The sequence below is a fragment of the Sarcophilus harrisii genome, chromosome 3, assembly GCF_902635505.1.
Source record: "Sarcophilus harrisii chromosome 3, mSarHar1.11, whole genome shotgun sequence".
Taxonomy (NCBI): Eukaryota; Metazoa; Chordata; class Mammalia; order Dasyuromorphia; family Dasyuridae; genus Sarcophilus; species Sarcophilus harrisii.
Window position 1 is genome coordinate 364515215 of NC_045428.1, and position 17880 is coordinate 364533094.

The following is a 17880-nucleotide window of genomic DNA, read 5'->3' on the forward strand; positions in this document are numbered from 1 at the left end:
CCTCTTAGAGTAGGACATTGGGCTAACACTTTGAGGTGGCCCATGGGACTTTGGCTGGGGGGAGATCCTTCCTTTTTTGGGGGTGGTAAGATAACCCAACACCTATGTTGAGAGATTAGTACAGTACTTTACAAACTTTAACTAGATAAACATTGTTATTATTCTTATTTATTATTATCAAGCTGCAAATGCTTTTAGTCCCATTATTTTTACCTGGTCTAGATGGAGAGTTTAGGCGAGGGAAATTTGTAGGGAGGTTGGAGAGCAAAGTTTGCAAAGCAGTCTTCTAGATTACTTTGAGTTCTCTGCTTTTGGCTTTCATGACTTAATGGCTTACAACTGCCCCCTAGAATGTTCCCCTGGACTGAGGCAGATATCAATGTCCTACTGTCCCTAGTTCACTTTGCTTAATCATAATTTTCAAACCCAAAAAGTAACTGCTTCTCCAAATCCTTTAGGGAAACCTCTCTGGTCATCCTATGTGAATTTCCTCAAACTGTTAGAGCTGTGTCAGGGAATCACCTCCTGCAATGGGTCGCCCTCCTTTGGCACTCTGGCTTCCCCTGCCCCTGGAACATTCTTCTGCTTCTTTAGCCTCTGGGTCAATAACCCCTTGAGCTAAAAATCATCCTTTTCCCTCCCAGCACATTCTCTCTGCTCTCTGTCATGGCTGACATGTTGCCTCCAGATAGGTTTTCAACTGTTTAAGCCTCATGAATGGCTTTCCAAGACCTTCGGAGCATGAGATGCTTTAACTTCTGGCCCACTAGTGTGGGCACCTCTCGTTCCTGGTCAAGGGGGAGGTTCCCTTTTAGACCTGGGTCTTTAGTTTCTCAGAGCTAATTAGGGTCCCTTGTGGATGGGGTGGTGTATCCTAACTGCACTGACTTGGCAGCTGTTGGCTGGGGATGCTTCCTGCCTCTGACTTCCCCTCTTCTCTATCCTGCTCTAGATTACTCGTGTGCGCTCCAAAGAGACATTCTCCTCCAGGGCCGACTCTACCTCTCTGAAAATTGGATCTGTTTCTACAGCAACATCTTCCGCTGGGAAACTCTGGTAAATGCTTGAAAATGCTTGAGGCTCTGTTCCCCTTTGGAAGAACTATGGCAACACCTTTCTGCCTTGGTTCCTGTACTAACTAAATGCTCTGTCCTGGCCTTAATATAACCATATGAAAAGCACAAGCTTTAAGAAAATTGAGTTTTCTTTATTTGATCCACTTCCATTTTTGTTGAATATTGGAAGGGAACATTGTGCATAAGAGACAGGGATATGGAGGTACATGGAAAAATGTAGATGGGACCTATGAAAATATGAAAGACTACCGAGAACATGGAAAGCACATTGGAGGTGGAGGCAGGAGATTTGAGTTCTGGTCCCTGATGTGCCAGTAATTAGTTGTGTTAATTATTATGGACCAAATTCTGTTTGCTCATCTTTAAATTGAGAGGGTTGACCTACCCGAGTTCCAGATCTAGATGTGTGTGGGTTGATGATCTCAGTCAGTCTTTCTTAGTGCTATTGGACAATCTCTGCCAAACAGATTAAAAAAAAAAAAAAACAGTAATTTTATGTCCTTTTTTCCTTCTTGTTCCTTCTCCCATCTTGTGGTACCCCAGCTAACAGTGCGATTGAAAGACATCTGCTCCATGACTAAAGAAAAAACAGCCCGACTCATTCCCAATGCAATCCAAGTTTGCACAGACACTGAAAAGGTAAAGTTGTACCATTCCAGGAGCCTTTACCCATCTGATTCAAATTCTCCCTCTGTTACCTCTCTCCCCACCCCTGCATCGATGTGCATGTTTCTAGTGTTACTATAATGGGACTAGAGGAAGAACACTGCGACAGCCTGGAGGCAGGGGCAGGAACAGGAGGCAGATGAGCCTAAGCCGATTGGCTTAGGGGGTTGGGTAGGCAGAGAGCTCTTGGGTAAAGTCAATTAAAATTCCCAGGGATTGGTCCTGCCTGCCCAGGTATTCCTTTCCCTGTCTCCAGGCCAAACTCAATGCTTACATCAATGTTCAGTCATCTCAGGCCTTTGGAAAGCTTGCTATGATCACTGACCTTTAACTAGACCAGGAAGATTAATGGGTTAGCCTGCTAAGGAAGTAGAAAGGCCCAAAGCTTCCCGGGTTCAGAGCTCTTCATTATATAATAGAGAATAGAGGCTCAGGTTTTCCTCCTCTAGGTTGCCATTTTACTTTACCATTTTGTTCTCCCTAATTGGAAGTGGAATAATAGTATTGAGAATAAAAGGAAGTCATATTCTAGGTAGTTATTCTTGGTGGATGACTGTGGAAAGTTTGGGACAAAGGAAGGTTGACTTATAATAGAGACTGGCCATTCTTAGTTTTCCATCTTTTAACTGTTGTTTCTTGTCATATTCCCATCCCTTAATACTCCCCTCTAAAATATATGTGTGTGTAATATTGTGGCCCAGTGATAATGTAGTTGGATAATACAATCCAACATACAGTTATTAAGCAACTATTATAGTGTAAAGCCCTGTGCTATTTTTCAAAGTATGTAAAGACAGAAGTAAAACACAAGGAATTTATATCGTAGTTTGGGGAACAGAAGGGAGTGTGGTACAGTGAGCAACATATAACATGTGCAAAATAACTTCAAGAAGGAGAGAATATTATATTGTCTCTAGCTTATGCTTGTATCCTTGGCACTTTAGTCTGGCAGACTGTGGACACTAGATAAGTAGCTTATCATTCATTCATTTAAATTGGGAGTTAGTGATGCTTAGCTTCTGACAGATAGAACTTCTAGAGGTAGAAGGGCCAAGTGGTTGTTCTCCTATTACCTAACTTTTCTGAACAGGCCTGTCTTTTCTTTTTCTCTCTCTTGCCAGCACTTTTTTACATCCTTTGGGGCCCGAGATAGGACATACATGATGATGTTCCGGCTGTGGCAGAATGCCCTCCTAGAGAAGGTAAGCATATACTCCCTTCTCAGAGTGCCTTTTTATTCTTTTTATTTTGTCCTTATAATACTTTGCCTTTAGAGAATTGGCTTTGGAGTTAAGAACATCTAAGTTCCAGACCCACCTCTGACCCATACTGACTGAGTGACCCTGGACAAGTTACTTTTAGTATCCCAGGAAACTCCCAGATTTTATACTTGCTTAGAAGGTGGTGATCTGCATTGGTAAAGGAAGTTTTTCACCAAGAGTTCCCTAAGAAGATGAAAAATTGGGGTCTAGTAAAATCCAAAGCAAAAAACAAAGCATTGTTTTGCCTAAAAGGATTGTCCTAAAAATCCCATGCACCTATTTAGAAGCTTTACAAATAGTGGTATTCATCCACATCTGACCTTTGTGACCCCATTTGAAGATTTTTTTGGCAGAAATACTGGAGTGATTTGTCATTTGCTTCTCCAGCTTATTTTCCCTAATGCAAACAGGGTTCAGTGACTTGCATATAGCTAGTAAGTGTCTGCAGCCATATTTGAACTCAGGTTGTTGAGTCTTCCTGACTGACTCTAGGCCCAGCACTCTACCCACTGTGTAAATGGCAGAGTATTATAAACTTCATCTGTCATCCACCTCATTATCATGAGAGGCCCATGGAAAGAGGATCTGTTATGATTCTGGCCAAGAGGGAGCATTCTGTAATTAAAAGAATACTGGACTCAGAGTCGAGAAAAATCTGACAACTAACATTTTCTAGTCATGAAACATGGGCAAGACACTTATCCACTTTTTCCTGGACATAAGAAGTCCTTTGAGAAGCAAATCAAAACTGTAGTGGACAGAGAGCTAAAGACCACCATATTCTGATTTAATGCCCCAAGGCCCCAGAGAAAAGAACTGGGAAGGACTAATGGATGGAAATAGGTCCAGGCTACTCTTGAGAGCAGTCCAACAGTTCAGTAGCTTTGATTTTTGCTTTCTTCCACGGGAGTGAGCTCAGGTGTTCAAACAGAGACTGTTTAGGATGTTACTGGGAGAATTCCTTCTTGGGTCAAAGAGATTTAAACAGATGTACTTCAAGGCCCTTCCCACTCTAAGCATCAGGGTTCTTTGAGAATACTAGACTGTGACAAAAGAGACCTGGGTTCAACCCCATCATTAATATTTAATTAGCTGTATGATCTTGACCACTAATTTCTCCAAGGCTCATCTATAAAATTAGGAGGCAGAACAAAGGAATATACCTATCTTGAAGATTTTAAGGATCAAATGAGGTAATACATTCAAAAGCTTTTTCAAACCTTAAAAACCTCATGAAAATAATCAGTTCTTATTCTCCCAGGAGCAAACTTTGACTGCTTTTGTCTCATCCTGAATATATGTTTCCCATGTTGTTATAAGAAGCCTCAAAGCAGGGAATAGGAAATTAATTATTAAGCAGTTTCTGGAAGAATGTAAATGAATCTTGAAAGTACCATCCCTCAAATTCTGAAGGAGGAAGAAGTCAAATCAAGTTGGCATTTATTAATGGCTTATTATTGCCAAGCACTGAGCTAAACATTGGAAAGATACTGCTTGCCCTCAAGGAACACAAAAAAAGAAGCTGAAAAGAGGGAGAAATGGAGGTGTGAGGAAAGGTGTGATAGAGGAAGTCTAGAGAGATGTGAGTGCAGCACAGAGAAAAGAAGATGAGGCTGGTCTGGACACTTAACTTAAATGGAAATTCTGGGAAGAACCGCCAATCAGAGAGAGCGGTGGATTGTCCTAGAGAAGATCAGGAATGGAGTGAACCCCTTCAGGGTGAGGAAGTTGCTCTGTAGGGGTAGAAAAAGTCTAGAGAGTGATGAGCAGAATCTGGAGAAGAATAAAGACATGGCCGGCGTGGACACTTTCCTTAAAGTGGGTCTGGATATATACCATAGGCGTCTTAAGTCAGTCATTGCTCTGAGTTGAGGTTTCAGTGGCTATAGGGATCTGTCCTAGAATGCAGAACAGATCTCTCCTGATTCCAGCTTGGGGAAAGAGGTGGGGGAGTCACAGATAAAAAACCCTCGTTTTTAGAAGTTAGTTTAGAAGAAGTTTTAGTCTCATGATAAAGACAGACACCTGCCTGTCTATGGAAAAGACCAAAGGAAATATACAGACGAAACAAACAAGTACATTAAGAATTCAACAAACATCTGTTGAACATATACTGAGTTTGAAGCATAGGGTCTCCATGGGGAGAAACAAACAAAGATAATTTGAGATATTGGCTTCATAGAATTGTCAGTACAGCAAGGTAATAAGACCTTCCCAAATAACTTTAATAATAATAACTGCCATTTATACAGTGGTTTAAGGTTTTCAAAACACTTTACATACATACACACACACATACATATAAATATATATATATATATGTATGCTCTCATTAAACAACATATAGTGCCTGGCACTATACTAAATGCTGGGGATGCAAATAATAAAAAACAGACAGCTTTGCCCTCAAGGAAGCTGAAAGAAGGGGAAGATATCACAGGAAGGACTCAGCTAGGGGGTATGGGGGCGGAGGAGAGGTGGGAGAGTTCCAGAGAATTACAAAAGCAGCTTTGCTGCTTTTGGAGAAGAGGAGAAAAACTGTGTGGAACCTTTTTAAAAATAGAGGTCCTGGAGTGAGGTTCTGCTCTCTAGCTAAAGCCTAATCAGAGGGGTGGAGGGTCCTGATGATTTGTGAGTGTGAGGCAGACTCAGCCTTGAAGCATAAGAATATTTACCAATTCTGTGTTTCCTTTGGAGAAAATTATAAGGAGGTCCAAAGAAGTCTCAAAGCAGAATCTCCTGGGAGTTAATAAATGCCTTCACAAAAGAACCCCAAATAGAACTCTGATTCATGGATTAGTTAAGTCAGATCCATCAGTAGGGGTGAAGGGCAAGACTTGGCTTTGGCCCAAGCCTTTGAAATTTAGAGGCCATTGATATCACTTGTACTTCTTCAAAAGATCAAAGAGTTTAGCTTAGCTCATAGTTAGCCAGAGTCTAGTAAAAATAGGAAGCTGTAAAATAGCTAATTTCCCTTCCTTCCCTACTCCCAGTGCCCTTACCCAACCATGCCCTGCTCCCTCTTCCAAGGTTGACTTTCCTAGCAATAGTAGCCTGGCATTCTAGAATTCCTCCCCCTCTTCCATGGGGCTTTGTTTCTCCATGTCTGGAGCACCTATTTTACCTTCCATGGGACTTGATCTCTGAAGTGTTGGTCATGGTTTTGTGTGAAATTATTTTCTTCCTGTCTTCCCTATATAGTCTGAACCTTAGACTTTACAGTATATATCAGTTATTGAATTTGATTAGGAAAAGTAGGGGTAGAGATGGATTAAGAACTAAAGAGACAAATAAATAGAAAGAAATGAGACATCCCGGAGAGGTGTGTGGTATATGTGAAAGAAAGCTGAGGGAAGGGGAAGAGAGGAACAAATAGTAGATGCATCCCTCCCACTTTGTGTGGGGTCTCCTTAAGAGCATGTCAGACATGGGCAAGGCATTTCCTTTTGCCTCACTCCCCTATTCTCAGAGGTAGTTTATTGGCCTTCCCTAACATTCCAGTTGGTACACAGAGGTAGGAAAAATTAATATTCCTGTCATTGCAAACCACAAGCTTCTCTCGGTTTGTAGAAATGACCATGCCCAAGGAATAGAGGGAGGACTAAGAGTGGGCTAATGTCTCCACACACTGTTAAAGATAAACAAAAATGCTTTGGGTTTGATTCTATATTTAATTTATAGCCCTCCCTTCCTTCTTTATCTTCTGCCTCTCCCCACTACCTTCTTTTACTTTCCCAAACTCCTACTTGCAAGTACATAAACATTTGGTCAAATGAAATAACATATGTAAAGTGCTCTATAAATGTTAGCTACAGTTTTTATTATCTGCCTTGAGGCAGCCCACTCAGTCCTTCTCGATTACCCACCCACCCTGTTCCAGCCCAATTTCCCTTTCTCTAGCAGAGATATTAAACCCCATGAGAACCAAGCTAAAACAGCAATGGGCAAGGAGTCAAAAACTACTTACTGTATTCCTATTAAATCCATCTTGTGGTGGCCCCCAGAGAGCACAATAGAGACCAGTGGATGGGAGTTCTAAGGAAGAAGGTTCTAGCTCATTTTAAGGAATGAATGTCTTCATTGCTAGATCTGTCTAGCAATAAAATGATTTTGTCCATTTGGTAGGTAACTCATTACTGAAGGTGTTCCCAGAAGACAGGCTGACATGACCACTTGCCAAAGATATTATAAAAGGGACTTTTTCCTGAGAGAGAGATTTAGCCAGATCTGTTCTCAGGTCTCTTCAACTCAGAGCTTTAATTTTTTTTTTACCTATTAACTTCTGATTTCATGGAGTCATAGAGTTGAAAAAAAAAACCCCTGTTTAACCTAAAGCAATACCTGAGCAGATATCTCCTTTATAATAATGACAAGGATTCATACAACTTCCACAAGCATCATGGTCAGAGTACAATTAGGACTGGCACTCCCTTTATTCTTAACTCTGTCCCTTTCTTTATATTAACTGATTGCCTGATTGAGCTTTTGGACCTCTGAAACCCTCAGGGATTTTTCACTTGAACTCTTTTCTCTATCATTCTGTATGCTTTTTGCTTCTTTTAATCTATATGGGATTTAGCATTTATCTTACCAGATCAGGTATCTAATTCTAGCCTATTGTCAATCTGTTTTTAGATTATGCTTTTCTCATCCCAACATATTAACTGCCCTTCCCAGATTCCTGGTGCTTTCACATTTGATTAGCAAGCTATTTGTACTTTTTTCTACGTCAAATTTGATAAACAAATTTCTTTGAAGTCTCAGCATTACTTTTGTAAATGTCCTTTATTATTGGGGTATGATTAGTAAGAGCACAAGGTGTGACTAGCATCTCTAAAATAGTCAAATTAGTCCCTTCCTCCATACTCATTGTAGGGAATGAAAGATCATTTGTAGTAGAAGTAAAAAGAAAACAAAAAACAAAAAACATTGGGAGGAAGCAGATATATTGCCAGAGAACAATTGTCTGTCAAAAAATCCTTTTCTTGGCTAACAAGATCATAACTCTTCTTGGGTTTGGTGATGAGCAATTAGACTTTCCCCTCTCCATAAAAAAGAGCAAGTCTGAAGAAGGGTGAAAAGCTTCTATTTTCTCCCATCTAGCCCTTATGTCCCAAGGAGCTGTGGCACTTTGTCCATCAGTGTTACGGAAACGAATTGGGCCTGACTAGTGATGATGAGGATTATGTGCCTCCAGATGATGACTTCAACACAATGGGGTGAGTGATGGCACTTTGGGGTTCTTTTCTCTGTGTTTTTTCTCTCCTTGCAGTGGTGCCCAAAGGCATGGAAAATGAGGTTGGACTAGAATTTCAGGCCAAGAGAAGGGATTCCCATACCCTCAGGGATCTATAGATCCATTGACTTAACTGGACATTAACATAATTTAGGACTATATACCTTGATTAAAATCCCACTCCAGTGCTTCATCGTGGCATGGAATTGATCCTGAATGCTTGAAGGCTACATCAGTCCAAACACAGGCTTCAACAGCTTTATTAAACTGTAATGACTTTGAATAAGGGACCATCAATAGACTCTAGATCTGTCTCCAAGGACTAACCTGGCTAAATTTGGAGAGGCATATTACTAGAAAGTAAGCCAGGTTGATGAATGTTTCCAACCACAATTGAAAGGTTATCTACTAACATATGGAGGTGTTGTGATTTGCAGTTGTGGAAAGAATACCCAGATGGATGCAATCATAGGTCTTTGAAAAAGGAACATTTCAGAAAGCACAAATTGATTTATGTATTAAAGAGAAAGAATAGTGTAATGGAAAGACTTAAATTCAGAAAAACTAATCTCAATTCTACTGTGTCACCGTAGGCAATCATTTAACCTCTTTAGTTTTCTGCATCTGTAAAATGGGAATAAAAATTCTTCCACAACCTGACAGTGGTTTAGTGTGAATGCCTTACTTTGAAAAAGTGCTATAGAAATGTGAGTGATTATTGGGGATGCTGATCCCATTGGGGGAAGTGAAAGGGTAAAAATTATCAGAGAATTTGGTGATAAAGCCAGTGAAAAGGAGTACTATCTGGTGGATATTCATTTCCAACCAGAAATTTTAAATTTAAAATGCCCTTGGGCCCATTTTAAAGAGGAGAAAAGAGAATATTTTAGGTTAGAGACCTAGGAGACTATGTGATATATCATTCAGGAAAGCTATCCCAGAGGTGAAAAAGTATATTTGGACATGGACCGAGAGGTAGAAATGGACATTCAAAAAAGAATTCATTGTCAAGTTTCCCTAGTTTTAAGGCAGGTGATGGAATTAAGGCTGAGGGACATTTGTGAATGGTCTAGCTTAGCTCTCAGGCTTCTGCCTTCTGGGTAGGTGGAAGGGAGGGGGTCTGCCTTAGTGGGCACTGATTGCCCTCTTTTTTGGCTCTGCTCCTCTTCAGCTACTGTGAGGAGCTCCCGGTGGAAGAGAATGAGGTGAATGACAGTTCCTCCAAAAGCAGCATAGAAACTAAGCCAGATGCCAGCCCACAGCTGCCGAAGAAGTCTATCACCAACAGCACACTGACCTCCACCGGGAGCAGCGAAGCCCCGGTTTCGGTATGGATTGTGACCCTTGCTCTGCCCCTGATTTAGTGGCCCTTTTTTCCCCTAGCCTCGCTGAATCAGCCTCATTAGAGGTAATTGACCTGGGAAAGTAAGTTGGAGTAAGGGCAGTGATATGCTGGTAAATGTTTAACAACTGGTTTAAAAAAAAAAAGTACAACATAGCACATTTTAAAGTTTAATCCATTTTGTTAACATTTATCTCTTAATTAAGTCTAGACAATCAATAAAACAATAAATAAAGCCCTGATTTTTAGCCTTTGATGATTTCTGAGAAGTTAATAATGCTCATGCTAAAAATTCAACAATCTGCTCTGGTGAGCCAGCTCATCCCTGGGTGAGAGTATTTGTGATTTACGTCAGTTAATTCAGAGAGGAATTTCCTAAACGATAAGATCTCTTTCAGTGACTTGGTCACTGAGTAAGTATTTATTGATTCACTCAGATCAATGGCAGTATCAGGTACTAGGCATCTGAAATTCAAGGGAGGGCATAAATATAATCTGTTCCTTTGAGAGAAATAGATCAAGTCAAATAGAAGAGTCAGTAAAGCTTATGAAGTGACTCAGAGATGGAGGAAGAGTAGTGGAATGGAGATCCAGACATTTCCCAGAAAGTTCCATTTATATCCTCATTCTAAGCAGATGAAAACCATTTTCAAATGCTTTCCACAATGACTTTCTTTCTGCTGCCTATTTCACTTCTCCCTTGGGCCCAGCTCTTGCTTTTCCCAACTTGGAGAGAATTTATTGCCCAGGGTTCCCACCCTAGGCACTCAGGAGTTACATAGTTTTATGCTTTTGAGGAGGGTAGCTACTCAATCTATATGTAGCTCTGGTCCCTGACCCCTCTTAGAACAAAAAGGGAAAGGAAATATTTCCAGTTCTGTTCTTCAAAATCTTTATGGCCTAGCTGAGGGAGCTAGGTCTAACTCAAACCCACAAACAGCCACTCACTGTTAAACTACTATAACTATTATAGGATATTATAATAAACACCTAACTGCCCTATAAACTAGGCATACACCTGTCTTCCAACCCAAACCTTAAATTCATCTTCTTTATGAGAAAAAAAACAAAAAATTTGGCAAAAAAAAAATTGCTCTGAAGGATTACATATCTTCAGATGGTGAGGAATCTTCCCATCGAGCTGGGAAGAATCGAGGAATATATTGTAAGGTTTTAGAATTTGGGGATTCCATCAAGGAAAGAAAACAAGAGAAAGTGGTCTTAAAGATCATCCAGAGCTCTTAGAAGCAATGACATCTGGGTTGTGTCTCCCTGTCATTCTTCTCTAAGTCTCTTCTCCCCATCTGTTCCTATTTTCTCACAAGAGTGTTAGAACAAATATAATAATAACACTAGAAGAAACCTGGGAATTTCTTGGAATAGAAGTGCTATTTAGTGGCAAAGTGGCATTGCTGTGTCCAATTATATGGATATTATAGGGGTATGTAATGGAGCCCAAAAGAGAGCTTCTTCTTTGAGTTAGGACTAGACTATATGTCCTTAGACTCCCTAATGGGAGATATTGAACCTAGCTAAGGATGCCATGTTTTAGATCAGGCTTAAAGTGAAATAACCACCTTGTAAGCCTCCTAGGAGCCCCTTGACATCATTCAAATCTTAATACTTTGTGTACAGAGAAGGAAGGGTACCTACTCTAGTTCTTACAGCAAGCATGTGGCAGATCTGTGTGTGGATGAATGCACCCAGTATGACTCTGAGTCTTTTGAGTGGTGACCACTCTAGAAATGATAGCATTTTATTGCTTGAATGATTACTCAACCTTTCTTCCTGAGTCACAGCATCTTTGTTATATCATGGAAGAATGTAACCCCTCTGTCTTTGCCACAGTTTGACGGATTGCCCCTGGAAGAAGAAGGGGTAGAAGGGGATGGCCCCCTGGAGAAGGAGCTCACAATTGACAACATTATTGGGGAGAAGATTGAGATCCTTGCTCCAGTGAACTCGCCCTCTTTGGATTTCAATGATAATGAGGATCTCCCTACTGAGCTCAGTGATTCATCAGACACCCATGATGAAGGTAGCAGCTTAGACAAGGACTTGTTTTTCTTTGTTGCTAATGGGGGAGGCTGAAATGATATCCCTTCCTAGATTCTTGAGTTTATCTCTCTGCTCATTGTAGAATCAGCTGTAGGCAATATGGTTAAGTAAGGGAAATTGAGCTGAAGTGAGTCCTCTTCCCTCTCCAAACCTGTCCCCTTGCTTTGGTATCCATGCTGAATACCCTAGTTTCTAGGCCTAGTTTTCCTACAGTTTTATGCTTTATCTACCAGCCAAGATTTATCACCATACTCCTCCCATAGAAATTTGCATCCCCACAGGATTGGAGTGGTAGTCAAGTATTTGCTAGTATCTTAATGGGACAGGGCTATTATTCCTTGGTAAAAAGTACATTTTGATAGGAGACTTTTAGAGTTATTGCCTCCTCCTTCCATTTGCTGTCTTAAGTCACCGATCATTAATGGTAGGAAGTTCAGACTTGGTTGGCGTATTAGGGTGGTGCCTTGGCAGACTGATGAGGAAACTATTAGAGTCCTGTGAACCTGATGATTCCTCCACTTGATAGTTACTGAGGAGGTAGCCTCTTGCTGGACCTTCCCACAATGATAGCCTCAAGTCATCTGAGTACAAAAGATTCTTCATTTTCAGTTCACAGAAGCCAAATTCATTAATTAATCATTAACTGGTGTCTTCCCATTGGCTACTTGATTGTTGGTTAATGATTAGTGAATGTAATCAGCTCCCTATTATTTAGCTGTGAATGAACTAATTTGTGGATTACACAACTGAAAACATGTTCCAAGTGTCCCACCACTATCCCCTGTTCAGCAGATAGACCTTCATCTAGAATCTTGCCTAGCATACTGACTCCAATACAAAAATAATTATTTTGGAGATGAGCTGGTGCTCATCTGCAGCTCCTTTTTACACTGTCTTCCCTGCAGGAGAAGTCCAAGCTTTCTATGAAGATTTGAGTGGCCGGCAGTATGTGAATGAGGTCTTTAACTTCAGTGTTGACAAACTGTACGACCTGCTCTTCACGGACTCTCCCTTTCAGAGAGATTTCATGGAGCAGCGTCGCTTCTCTGGTTCGTTTCATCTGAGTCTCCCTTTTTTTCTTCCTCACTGGCTCTTCCTTGTTTTCTTTTACTTCCTCTGTGCATTCCCTTCCTTTTCTTCTCAATTCTTTCTCTCCTGTCTTCCAACCAGTTTCCCTTTCCTGGGTCCCTTCTTTTTTGACTCGCCCCTTCCTTTCCCCCTTTATCTTCTCTTTCCTCTCCCCTATTTTCATCTTCTATATTTCCTTCTCCCATCTCCCTCGTAGCCCTCTCTCTTTTCTCTCCTTCCCTTATATCACTTTCCTGCTTCCATCCTTGCTCTTTCTACTTTGTATGCCTTCTTAACCCAACATATAAGAATGTATCTCTCCACTTCTTCCACCAGAACCACAACTGGGAACTCCAGTTTTGGAGTCTCCAATGGCCCTTCCCTTGGAACTCTGTTCTGGCAGTCTCACACCTTGTGCTCTAGACTTATCATAGGCAGACAACACCCTGCCCTTTGTACATGCAATCCAGTTCAGTGTGTAGTGAGCATAATGTCTCAGTCTGCTCCCCTGCTAGCGGGAGGGCATTCACAGGGCACTGGAGAGTCTTGGTGGATGAGAAAGGAGGGCTTTTTCCCAGGAGAACCCAGACCTTCCTAACAGTAACTCCAGTGTTGCCAGAAGCCCCGTAGGTGGCCCCAAGACCTCTGCCCCTACCCCGTTGGAATTCCTGAGCTCTGTGCAGAATTTCGGCAGCACTACAATAAGCCCCTTTCTCCTTCCACTCGTCCTGCCTCCCACCCATCCACCCAGCCCTCCTTCCTTTTTTCCTGCCCCTCTCTCCACTGTCCCTCCCCTCATCCTCAAGTTCCCATTGGCCTTTCCTGAGGGACTAGTTGTCCACTCCCAGAAGCTGAGAACATCCCTTGGAAGTGAAATTCAAATCTTCCTCTTTTTTCCCCTCCTTCATCCCTCACCCCCTCACTACTACTAGATATCATCTTTCATCCATGGAAAAAGGAGGACAATGGAAACCAGAGTCGAGTGATTCTCTACACCATCACCCTCACCAACCCTCTGGCTCCCAAAACTGCCACTGTTACAGAGACTCAGGTAAATAAAACATAAAAGGGAAAGAAATCAGGAATCCCTCAAGGACCAAGAAGTGAGGGCAGGATCTTAGACCCCCAGGGTGTTTCTTTGGGAAGCGGGGGTAGGGGAACCAACCTGGTCTCCTTTTGTCCTGCCCCATGGCTCCCTTCTCACTTCATAGACCATGTACAAGGCCTGCCAGGAGAGTGAATGCTACGTGATAGATGCTGAGGTGCTCACCCACGATGTGCCATACCATGACTACTTCTATACCATCAACCGCTACACACTCACCCGTGTGGCTCGAAACAAGAGCCGACTCAGGTATTGACATCCCAGAGGTGTGGGTGGGCCAGCAGGAGGCTCTTCGAGGAGACCCTGAAACAGAGCACACCCATCTGGTTCAACGAGATCATAATTGTGGAGCCCACTAGAGGTCATCTAATGCATTTCCCTAATTTTAAAAGTTAGGGGAAAGTTCAGCAAAAGTGACCCAAAGTCACACAAGTATTAAATAACAGCTGGTGTTCAAGCCCATGGCTTGACTCCATTTTCAGGACTTTTTCCACTGGTTGTTGGAAATGAAATGGGATTAGATGTTGCTTCAGCCTTTGACTTTTGTTGGTCTTAATGCAGCTTCCAGGATGCTTATGATATTATAGGCTTAAGGTTGCTCTGAAGCAGCTGAAGTCTATATTTTATAAAGTAAAGTTGTAGGAGCTGTGGAAGCTGTTAGGAGGAAGGATATAAGATGTCTAGCTCAGAGAGGGTAGAAAACCCAAAGATGAAAGATGACAGGGAAGAATATCATGGTGCAAGAGGAAAAAGAAGCAACAGAGTCTGAGGTTATGGAGAAATGGGTTGGAACAGCCAGAAATGTCTATCAAAATCCACTGAAACACACCACTTCCAAAGCCTCTTGTGGCCTTTCACATACAAGCACTCTACTTCATCTTAATGAATGCATTGTATTTTGTTACTTACATATGTGTCTTATCTTCCCCAGTGAGTTCCTAGAGGACTGAGATCATGTCTTGGATTTTGTAGTAGCTCCTTTAATTTCTAATATAGTACTTTGTACAGAGTAGGCACTTGATTGACTCTTGCTGAATGATTATGTTAAGTTCTTCACAGAAAGATATCAGAGTTGGGAGGGACCTCAGAAGCTATCTCATCTTATGAGTATGTGATTATATGTATGTGTATATATATATGTGTGTATGTGGTAGCTCTCTTAGTTAATAACAGTACTTTGCAGAGAGTAGGCATTTAATTGATGCTTACTGAATGATTGTTAAGTTCTTCACAGAAGATTATCAGTTGGGAAGGACCTACCAGTATGTGACTGTATGTCTGTGTATCTATGCATATACACAAATACATACACATATATGTGTGTGTGTGTATGCCTACATACATACACACACATATACACACCCACTGTATCTATAACCAAGAAAACTCACCAACCAATTTTGGCTCAAAGATCTCCATTAAAGGGGAACCTCCTAGCCTTCGAATGACCCTTTTTTCATTTGATTAACTCTAATTGTTTAAGCCTAAATCTCTCTGGCTTCTACCAGATGATCTGAGACCTGTACTCTGAGGCCAAGCAAACCCTCTTTATTTTATTCTTTTATATGATAGCCTCACACACTTGGTGACAGCCACCGTGCCTTCTCTTTGGTTTCTTCCACTAGAAGCCGCTTCTGGTCATGGGGAAAGCTCTCCTGGTGAAGGGCAAAAGTGGTAGAAGGGCATAGATTTAGGGAAGGGGATAGGATGGAGATGCTGAGACCTGCATTGCAGGAAAAGCGGGAGCATGGAGGGTGAGAAAGAGGGAAATCTGAGAAGTGAGGAAGGGGATTCTTGGAGTGTAATAAACTGCATTCTTTGATTCTGAACAAAAACAACTTAAACCTAAATATTGGAACAGTGTCCATGGGTTAAGCAGTTATTTAATTCCTTGGGACCAATTTCTGAACAAAGAAGGAAGTAATTGGGATTTGCTGTAGTGTTTCCTCTCATTAGGAACCCCTCAGTGCCCTGAACTCTGCCTGTTTTCTGAGATGCCAGGCTTATTCAAAGAGCTGAAATCACTTTGAGGGTACTCTTCTTCTCAACTGGGAAACCTACTTGTATCTAGAGGCCTTTTTTTTTTTTTTTTTGAATAAAATAAACCCTGAGAGAATTGGGGAATTGTGGGAGGAAGGTCTGCTTTAGTTTGAATCATAGGACAGCCTTTTCTTCACAGGGGAAAAAGCCTATTCTAAAATAATAGATTTGGTTTGGGGCTTAATTTCTTAGGGTCTCCACAGAACTGCGCTATAGAAAACAGCCCTGGGGGCTAGTGAAAAGCTTCATCGAGAAGAATTTCTGGAGTGGACTTGAGGATTACTTTCGCCATTTGGGTGAGGACTGATATCCCTGCTGTGGCTAGGACCCTAGTAGGACTGGTGGAAGAATGTGAGTGGAAGGGGTTAGAAAGTGTGGATGTGGGGGTAAGGCTGGGACAGAATGTGATTGTGTGTAGAGAAGTCTGGTTTGTGAGTCTTGATTTGCAAATGTGAGTTGGTAGCATATAAATAGGATCAGAATGATAGAACTGAAAGGCACTTTAGAAACTGTTGAGGTCAATTCCCCTTTTTAGAGATGGCTTAGGTGGCAAACAGGCTCAGCACAGGTGAATAGGATCATAGGATTATATCATTTAGAACCAGAAAGGATCTTAGGCATCTTCCAGGTTCCCTCATTTTATTTCTGAGACTCAGAAAGATTAATTAACTTGTGGAAAGTCATTTAGGTGGTTCAAAATGGCCAAGTCACCAATAGAATCCAGGCTTCTTGATTTCTATTCTAGTCCCCTTTCCACTATTCCGCACTGTTACCATTCAGTGTGCATAAAAGAGAGTTTGAATATCCCGGAGTGTGAGAATGAGAGACTAAGATTTAACTGTGATATTCACAAGCATTTGACCCATCGCCTGGCTTGTAGCCATTGTGGAAAGTAAGGAGGGTCCCACCCACTTCTTTTTTGGATTTCAATTTTCTTTTATGTCAGAATCCATATTCTCTCCCTCCCACCTCTCCACTGAGAAAACAAGAAAACTATAATTCCTATTATAAAAATGTAATGCCTTTTACAAACCTATATAGTCAAGCAGAAGAGATTCCCACATTGGCCATGTCCCCTCCAAAAGGTCTCAATCAATTTGCATGAGATTGAGAATGTCATCTCTCTGTTAGATGGTGGATAGCATGCTTCATCATGAAGAGGAGTTACACCTTTATGTCCCATATGCTTTCCCTCTAACTGGAGCTGAAAGTTGTCCTCTAGGGAAGGAGGAAGGGTCCTGAAAAGAAGGAAGCCTGTGCTGGGATCTGGGAGGTGTTGGGAGGTGGGGTCGTGGTCTGTGTGTTCCTGACAGCACCATCTACCCTGGCAGAGACTGAGCTGACAAAAACAGAGAGCACCTACCTGGCTGAGTTACACCGACAGTCTCCCAAAGAGAAGGCTAGCAAAGCCCCTGCTGTACGGAGGAGGAAGCGACCCCATGCCCACCTGAGGGTACCCCACTTGGAGGAGGTTATGAGCCCTGTCACTACTCCTACAGATGAGGATGTGGGCCATAGGATCAAACACGTAGCAGGTATGACCTAATTCAGGGCAGGAGATGGTAGTAGGGGTTGGTACTGAAGTCTGTATTTCAGTAACTGGGGCTCTTAAGTGTATATTAAATTTAATGCAATTTAATTCAATAAATATATGTGAACTATCTTTTATGAGGCTCTGTGCTATCTTAGATATTCATACATTTCTGTACTTTATTATTATTTGCATTAGTTTACACATGACTCATTAAATATCTTTAATTAACATGAAATTCCTTATCCCCTAGTATCTCTGATATAGCATTTTTAGGACTTTGCCAAACTCCATGGTCCATCACAATTCCAATTGTTAGCTCCGCTGGGAGAAAGTTCCATTTAAATTTGGTTTTCATGCCATTCATTTCCTCTGCAGTCCTGTTTGAGCTCTGCAGAGTAACACAATATTGAAGGATGATGCCCTTGAGGGAGTGCTCACTGCACCTGGAGCAAGTTCACTGCTTGACCAGGGACCATAGTTCCAAACTTGATAG

General features: G+C 41.6%; 1 protein-coding gene across 13 annotated transcripts in view; it reads left to right on the top strand.

Moving 5' to 3' along the window:
* Positions 1-17880, top strand: part of GRAMD1B (GRAM domain containing 1B) — a 222529-nt gene that overhangs the window by 190613 nt on the left and 14036 nt on the right. For all 13 annotated transcript variants that reach the window (XM_031960190.1, XM_031960187.1, XM_031960186.1 and 10 more), the window contains 11 exons: positions 953-1056; positions 1620-1715; positions 2864-2944; positions 8108-8223; positions 9412-9568; positions 11431-11620; positions 12546-12689; positions 13641-13759; positions 13920-14062; positions 16046-16149; positions 17185-17388. In XM_031960190.1, the coding sequence (XP_031816050.1) occupies positions 953-1056; positions 1620-1715; positions 2864-2944; positions 8108-8223; positions 9412-9568; positions 11431-11620; positions 12546-12689; positions 13641-13759; positions 13920-14062; positions 16046-16149; positions 17185-17388 (1458 nt within the window). The remainder of the gene's footprint in view (positions 1-952; positions 1057-1619; positions 1716-2863; positions 2945-8107; positions 8224-9411; positions 9569-11430; positions 11621-12545; positions 12690-13640; positions 13760-13919; positions 14063-16045; positions 16150-17184; positions 17389-17880) is intronic.